The sequence below is a fragment of the Ipomoea triloba genome, chromosome 4 (genome assembly GCF_003576645.1).
Source record: "Ipomoea triloba cultivar NCNSP0323 chromosome 4, ASM357664v1".
NCBI classification, from domain to species: Eukaryota; Viridiplantae; Streptophyta; class Magnoliopsida; order Solanales; family Convolvulaceae; genus Ipomoea; species Ipomoea triloba.
Window position 1 is genome coordinate 32,159,556 of NC_044919.1, and position 8,898 is coordinate 32,168,453.

General features: G+C 32.9%; 1 protein-coding gene across 1 annotated transcript; it reads right to left on the reverse strand.

Annotated features, from left to right (window-relative positions):
• Positions 1–262: 262 nt before the first annotated feature.
• Positions 263–2,301, reverse strand: LOC116015404 (transcription factor DIVARICATA-like). The gene is made up of 2 exons (XM_031255455.1): positions 1,083–2,301; positions 263–820 (listed from the first exon to the last, which is right to left on the reverse strand). The coding sequence occupies exons 1-2, from the start codon at positions 1,535–1,537 to the stop codon at positions 337–339; spliced, it is 939 nt and encodes a 312-aa protein (XP_031111315.1). The 5' UTR covers positions 1,538–2,301; the 3' UTR covers positions 263–336.
• Positions 2,302–8,898: the final 6,597 nt, after the last annotated feature.

Here is an 8,898-nt window from a genome sequence, read left to right on the forward strand (position 1 = left end):
GATTGGTAAGGCTTTTGTTACTTGTTTGGCACTGAATCTATTTAGGATGAGTATGAAATCAGGAGTATCAATCAATCCATTGATTCATGTTGAAGTACAAAAGAGTACCCAGAATGGTATCTTTTTGGTTTATCAATAATATTGGGATTTCAGAATTCTGGAATTCCTAGAAACACTTACTGAAGACTAAAATGGAAAGGGGAAAACAACATATTTACAGGGCAGACGAGGTAAAAAAAAAAAAAAAAAAAAAAAAAAAAAGAAGCAGAAACAGAGTTAATTAAGGTTGTAATAAAATTGAAACCAACAAGCATTCTAGGACAACATGGCATGAACTCAAGCAGGATGAAACTGCTGTGCTGATTGTATCTGCAAAGCCATGTTTTGTTGTCCAAAGTAAATTTCATGATTCTGCACTTTGTTCATCCCATAAGACCCGAATCCATAGGGCGACGGGGCGAAAAAGTTGGGCTGAGCTGTGCTGAAACTCCCCATGACTGCCCCATTGCTCACCTGATGGCTCCACTGGAAGGGCATTTTGTGCTGCGAATGCACGGTGGCGGCGCCATCGGGCGATGGCGGCTTGTTGTTAACGTTGTTGTTGCTGTCCGGTGAAGGGGTTTGATTGTTGTCGTTAAGGTTGACAGTTGTAATGTCATGGATGCTGGCTCTCCTCTTGTCTTTTCCCCCTGAAAGCTGTCTGATGAAATATTTCTGGGCATGGCTGGCAACTTGGGTTGGTGTTCTGGTAATCACAAAATTCCTTGAAATGTTTCTCCAATCCCCTTTTCCATACTTCTTTAGCCCCATTAAGAATAACCTAGCAAAAACCAATCAGAATTTCAGATCAAATTCAATCTTTCAACTCAAAATCTAAAGATCGATCCAGTCAAGTTGGTCAGGCTATTGACTCAGTTCAACTTTTAATAGGAGGCAGGCGAAGCCAAGCGCCTTGTGCTCAGATAGCATGTAGTGGCTCTTCCCGAGGAAGGTTATGAGATTGAACCTCAGTGCAACATATTAATTTTAGTGGGTCCAAAAACACTATAAAAAAAAAAAAAGTAGAATACCAATTTACAGACCTGTGTTCTTCCTCAGTCCAGGGAACGCCCTTCTTCCGTTCTTGCTCCGGCGTCCTATTAGCCGACGGTCTCTTCCCTCCGCCGGCGCCGGCAAAGCCCTGCCGCGGCGCGTCAAACCCACGGCTATTCCCCCAATCTAGAGTGAAAGGCGAAGGAGAAAGAGACGAAGAAGAACTAGCATAAACCGGAACAGGCAAGTCCATTAACCCAGCTTCTATGCTACTAACATCATCTTCCAATTCCTTATACTGCCGAATCACATCCCCCACCGTCTTCCCCGGCACCATTTCCGCCACTTTCTCCCACCGGTCCGGCGTGTCCTTGTCGTACAAAGCCAGGGCATTCTCGAACGCTTTGTTCTCCGCGGGGGTCCATTTTGTGCTCTTATTGCTTTCTTCAACAATCCAGCTCGAGTTTGATAGGTAAGAGGAAGAAGATGGTGACAGAATCTCCATCACCCACTCCACCAAAACCAAAAAAGACTCAAACTTTTTATTCTCCAGAAACTATAATAACAATTCAAGAATTTTTTTCATGGATAAGAGCAGAGAATGAAAGGGAAATGTTGAAAGGTGTAAGCTTTACAATGGCATTATCAGTGTGTTAAATCAAGAATCTTTTTTTTTTTTTGTTTTGAGGGAATCAGAATACCTTTTTTCACTATACACCCACCTCCCCAGCCTGAGGAATCTACCTAAAAAAACACCCACCTTTTCAAAATCAAACAAAATCCTAGAAAAACCCAAAAACATCAATGATAATCATAAACTAAACAATGCAAAAAGTGTGCAATAACAATAAGAATTCACAACAGACAAACCCAAGATCTGAAACAAGAAACAAAACTCAAAAAAGAGTTCACAAGACTGGGTTTTGAGCTGCAGAGGTCGCAGGGTAGGCTATGGAGGAGGTGAAAAGCTGAATACAGAGAAGCTTGGGATTGGGGTTTTGTGAAAAAAATGGGAAAGCTATTATTAGCTATGGGTTTGGTCTACTTTGGAGCTTTATTTGGGGGTGATGTATGAGCGAGCAAGAAATTAAAGAAAGCAAGAGAAAAAAAGATTGGTGAGTGGAGAGTGATTAAAAAGGGAAAGCAAAGAGCTTCAAGGAATGAATGAATAAAAATCTTTGAAAGGAAGAGAGGGTCGCCTTGGACAAAGTGCCAAAAACAACAAAGGAAGAGAAAAATTGATGGAGGATTGTGATTCGATGGTTTTTGGTATTTTTGGATTCTGCACCTTATGAAAAACCCTACCTCCTATTAAATAACCCCCAATTTTTTATTAAAATAAATAAATACTCCGTAAATAAGACTGCCTTTAACAAAAAAAAAAAACAAAAAACAAAAAACAAAAAACAAATATTACTGAGTATTAGCTTAGTTAGTTATGAATTTATGATAAAAGGTATATTAATAAGACTGCTTTATTCTTTATTTTTTCATAAAAATAATTTTTTTCTCGTATGAGACCATCTTGGTCTGATAAAATAATGGATGATTAAATCATGGTGATTCATCAGCATATTAGATGGAGGTATGGCGTCAATAATGAGTTTATCTTTCTTAGTAAATTACTATAAAATAGTAAACATCTACGATCAATTTTATTAGGAATAAGGGTCAAATTAATCAAGAAAGTACTTATAAAAATACAATTGGATCATTCAACTCAAAAATGTGTAATTGGATCGTTAAACAAATTAAATTCATGCAATTGGATAAAAGTTGACTTGTTCTCCATGTTAACCGTTGATGTGGCGGTTAACCTTTGAAAATTATTTTTTTTATTAATTTTAAATATTAAAAATAAAAACAACCCCACATCCCTTTCGTCTCCGTGCCGAAAACGAAGAAATCTCTTTATCTCTAGTCTAAAGAAGAAGGGGAGGGAGTTGAGTTTTTTTTTTAATAAATATTTTAAATTGATTTTAAAAAATAAAACTAATTTTGTAAAGGTTAATTGTTGCGTAAATCTGGAGAACAAGTAATTTTGACTTAATTACACGAATTTGACTTGTTCAAGGTGTCTATTGTAGGGTCTTTTTAATACATTAGATTTCACAACTTACACTAGGTTAATCTAAGCCCCTAGAACCCCTACCCAAAGGTGTTGGAGGAGGACAAGAGGTAATTGTGAGTTGCTCAATCAGCCTTCATCAGTTTCTACCTTGCATGTACACTCTGCGCACAAGGAGTCTTCATCACCTCTATTGTAATTCTTTTAGTTGGATAATGCAATATACTTCATACAGAGTATTATAAATTTGTTCATTCATCATAACAATTCCCTTGAGTTAATTTCAATCATCTGATATGACTTGGTAAACGTACATGCACCACTAGGATAAAAAAAAAATGTTGTTATCCAAATTAAAAAATCAAAATTGTCATATATAATTTGTAACGGAAACTAGATCTGAGTTATTAATTTTGTAATCGAGCTAAGTATTGTTCACTTTTGTTTCTAGTTAGTTTCGTTGAATCTTTAAATTAGAAGTATTAGTTTATAAATAGAACTGCTAATTCATATTGGAACAAAATCCAATTCGAAACTATTGGATACATGAGGTAGTAATCACATTGTAGTTGTGTCACATCTCACAAGTTTATCCTAGCTAGCCAAGTGACATTTTTGTTCACCAATCAAAGGGGATTCTATCTATTTATGTCACAATTATCAACTTTATGATAGCCATATTTGTGTAATTTTCAATTTTAATAGTGTGTGTGTGTGTTTTTTTTTTTTTTTTTTTTAAATATTATATATTGCATTGTCCATATTCATCTCTAAAAGTTGATTTTCCAGAAGATTAATCCATAGATAATAAGGTCTTAAGTTCTTCTAGGGCTTTAAGCTACCATTCATTATGTTCTAAGCACCTTATTTCAAATCATTTAAGTATTCTTAGCTTGTGTCTAATCTTAGATGCCTAGTCTAATATATTCTGTTAGTTATGTCATTAGCAGTTAGTTAATATTTGTGTTGAAAGTTTGGTACATCACAGTATATATAATTATAATGACAACTAGTGAATTTTTTGATATGGCGTGATAAAGTTTAATGTCGGGGCTATGATCTTATTGTTATCCAATGAATATTTAGTTATTAGTGTTAAAAGTGAATTGTATTGCTAACGGTATAATGCATAAATGCATACTTCATCATTTTTTTTTTGTTACAGCCAAATAAAATGAGAATTCAATTCAAAACTTTTTACTTAAAACTATAGACCTATTCAATTCAACTACAAACTTTTTGCAATAAATACGTTTAATCGACAAGCCGTCACTAAGTAGTTTCTATATTACATGTTTAAAAAGAAAAAGGATTGTATATTTTCAACATACCAAGTGAACATTTATTTGTTACGGTCATTAGATGCATTTCAATATTTTTTTCATATTTATTTATTAACAGAATTCAATTGTGTATTAAAACTAAAAAAATGTTGATATATTTTCAAAGCCATCATAAATTGACATGACATTTCAAGATTAAAAAAAAAAACTAAAAAAATGTTGATATATTTTCAAAGCCATCATAAATTGACATGACATTTCAAGATATTTAATTTTACAGTAAAGTTTTTCTTCACGTGACATTATTTAATTAAATCTTATTATATTTATTAATAAGTAAAAAAAAAAAATAACTTGAGATCGATGAATTTACTACAAATCAAATAATACTCACTTTATACAAAATCAAAAATGAATTTTATATAAAATCGTCTCAATTAAAACATATAATATCTTTTAATTAAAATGTAATTTTTTTTATCGAACTATATATAATTATTACATTTTAATTAAAAAGTATTATAAGTTTCACGTTAAATGATTTCGCATAACACTTATTCAAAATTATATTAGAGTTTTTGTGGTAGTTTAGGGAAAAGAAAATTTAAGAGTGTTGCAAGAGAGGTTGATTTTTGGTCTCAATTGTGGGCACCACCTAAAAACATAATAAAGTCGTCTGGTGCGCGTGAGGCGCATCAGAAATGCCCATCCGTGCGCGTGCACTCCACGCCCACTGGACGCGGCGCTTTAACTAAACATTTTTTTTCTTTTCAAAACTCATTTTTCTTTTTTAAATTTTATTTTATTTTTCCCTTCCCTCATTTTTTTCCTACTTGACATCTAAAAATTTGTGCAAAAATTTATCTATTGAGAATGCTCTTATAAGTTTTACATTTTCAAGGGTCAAAACAACAAAATACAATATGTATTTTAATTTTATATAATATGGGATTTTTTAAATATATATTCTAAATTGAATACATCTTGAAAGTGTTATCTCATTCCCAATAGGTATTTCATACATGTGTTCATTGCCCCTTTTACAACCAACAGAAGAGGTGGATTCACATGTGTAGGTTGAGCAAAGGGAAATGGTCCTTTTTTAGGCTGGGTGGAATTTTAATTTCAACTCGATTATTATGACTGATTGAATAATATCATGAAATAAATCATTATGCAATTTGTATGTGCATGTTCTTGGCTTGTTGCATTCACTATCCCAATTAATACGTTAATTTTTTCTTTGAGTACTACTGACTCTGTTACAATGTATTATCTATTCATATATTATCTATTCATAATTACTTTCTCAACCTACTTGATGTAGGACAAGGGAAACCAAAAGAACACAAATAATATAACTCAAACTCAAAGACTTTCAATAATATTCAACTTGAATTTCTGAATACAAGAGTCTGTTTAAATAGATAATTAGAAAAACTGAAGAGTTGCAAATATTAAAAGCATGCATGGGAAAAGTATAACAATCATAAAGAGAATTACAAATATTAAGAACATTTAAATCTAATCCAAATTTCAAATAAAACTAGCCACCAAACTGCATGTCTCTTAGACTTCATGCATGTGACCATTTCTCATTTATTTTCCTTCCTGTTCCGCATCACTACTGAAGCACAAAGAGACCGAACAGATTGCTCCCACCCTACTGCTGGTGTGAATCGTCGATCCTTAGTCTCTTTTTCCAAACTTCACCCACGTGACTAGTTGAGCTGTCCGTCTTTAACTAATTTGCTAGATGGTTAATTTGGATTATTTGAAGAATGAGGTTGTTCTGGTAATTGCTTTTTTTGTTATAAGATAATATTTGGAATTGAATATTGTATTTAAGTATATAGGAAAACAATCAAAAGTGAAATCCCCAATGCCATCTCTGTCAATCAATGTTGTACCAACTACCTCTTCACTCCTTTTCTAGCTATATGATGTTCATTTTATTTGATTGGGTAAGGAGTTGGCTACTTCTAAAATTTTCCTCAAATACATTACTTAGTTTATTTAACTTTAATTTTATACATGACAAAAATAAAACTATTTAATAACAATAATATAGTGTTCATCAACATTGAAAATAAACATCGGTGTCGTAAAAACACTGGTTAACGACCTTATTTTAATCTTTTAAATAAAAAATTTGGATAAAAATAAATAGAAAAGATAAATTTTAGCATGCATCATACACAAGCCGCATATTCATGGATAATATTTATGATCTTCTTTAGTTTGAGTTGTGTGAATACCTCGGTAATCTTAGGTAATGTGATTATTGATTACCTTCATATGAGATATTCTTATTTTATTTTTCAAAATAATAACAATAATAATAATAATAATAATAATAATAGCAACAATATATTTACACACATCGAGTTAATTTTTTTTTTTGTCCTAGATTTATAGGTGCCATTATACTTTTAGTCTATTATTTTAAGAACATCCTTTTTGTCCTAGTATTATTGTGACATTTTTGGCCATCAATCTACCAACAAAACAATTTAAATGTCGTTAAATACAATGACATTCCGGTCTTCAATTAAGGATTTAAAAAAAATATAAAATTATAGCGGGTCAATCCACTTTGTATAAAATAAGATCAAAATGTCATTATATTTAACGACATTTAAATGATTTTGTTTACAGATGACCAAAAATGACCATGCCACAATAATACTAAGAGCAAAGGAGAATGTTATGATAAAAAATGATTAAAAGTGGACTGCCACCTATAAATGTATGACCAAAATAGAATTAACGCAGTATAATATTTATTTATTTATTTATTTGTATTGAGAGCATTTAAGTAATTATATAGCATAACCTCAAAAATAATTTCAATAAACACGCTAATGCCACTGATGGGGGATGAGCTAAGGCTCGGTACCTGAAGCTTGGAATGAAGGAAAGGACGATCGATGGGGAGGCAAGAGACGTGGAAGGAAGGGGGCGAGCTTGAATGACTCGGAAGGAAGGGCGATGCCACACCGAGTCGGTCGGCCACGGACTTATTTGAGGAGGTTATTTAGTGGACGGCTTTGTAGAACGTGTTCAAGGATGAGTTTGAGAATGAAAAGAATATGCTTGCTGGATTACCGAGTGATAAGGCGGTTCGGCCGACCTAGGAGCTATGGTTGAGGTAAAGGAGGCGGTGTAAAGAGGGGCGGTTAAAGGGTTTCCTAAAGGCAAAGGCGGTTGGGCGTGGGAATCATGCGGAAGATATGGAAAGAAGGTCGAGATCGATTAGGGAAGTATCCAAATGTAATAAGGAAAGAAGTCTTAATTTGTATATGGTAGCTTAGGATTGCCGAAGGAAGAATTCCCTCATAGCTTGTATAAATAGGGGTCTAAGGCCTTGAGAGAGATATAAACAATTTTCCGCACTCATCATAAGCAATTCATAATACAAAGAGAGCCGAATCGCTACTCTACTTTTACACCAAACATTTAGTTGATTTTTCGGTGGTGTTGGCTTGCCGTTTGACCATCCGTGTTTGATAAAACCAACAGTCACAGCTCTGCAATCTCAACTAGATACGTATACAATGTAATTTCACATTATCTTGCCTTTTGTAAAGTAATCATATTACCTAAGGTTGATTCACATTTCCCGAACTAAACACACTATTAGTAAATATATATTACGTAGTATATAATAACACCATTATGTATCACACATAAAATATCCTTTAAAATAATAACAACAACAACAACAACAACAACAACAACAACAACAACAATAATAATAATAATAATAATAAGTAAAAGTAGGTCATAGGGACTTACCGCATCATAGGCTAACAATTTGGAAGAATCTTTTAATAGCATTTGGCCTTTACTCTATAGCCTATAGGTCACATGTAAGATGGTCTCTTGTTGACTGCAGAAGGCCATCTCTCCTAACTTGTAAGGCCCCTTTCCTTGTTTTTTTATTCATTCATCACCTCGATTTTCCAAACATATAATCAATTCCTCAACGTGTCAATTAATACTCCCACCCTCCAGTTCGCTTTTATTTCTGACTCATTTTTCCCTCTCTCAATTATTATCACTAAAGTAATATAACATATATTCTTTATTTATTTATTTATTTATGTGGTCTTCTCTGATTCATTTTTAGAAAAAAAATGAGTTATTGTTTTTATGTATCTATTTACTTTCTATTAATATAATCATGATATGTGGTGGGATTTTACACCATGAGAGTTTTATTTATTTATTTATTTATTTATTATTATTATTATTCCACACTCTGTCAAATAAATAAATGTTTTCTACTAACTCCAATGCCTTGCTGGTGCAGGTGTCCTTTGGTGGAAAGAATAATGATATTGAGAGAGTAAAAGAGACAATCTCCAAGTTGTAGCATTATTGGAGCTCCCATGGGATGGGTAGGGATTCTTCAATTCAATTACACTCTATATCTACCAATCTGCAGAGGGCCGTTCTCTAATATTTATTGTTTCCTTTTTTTTTTTTTTTTTTTTTTTTTTCGTAGTTTAA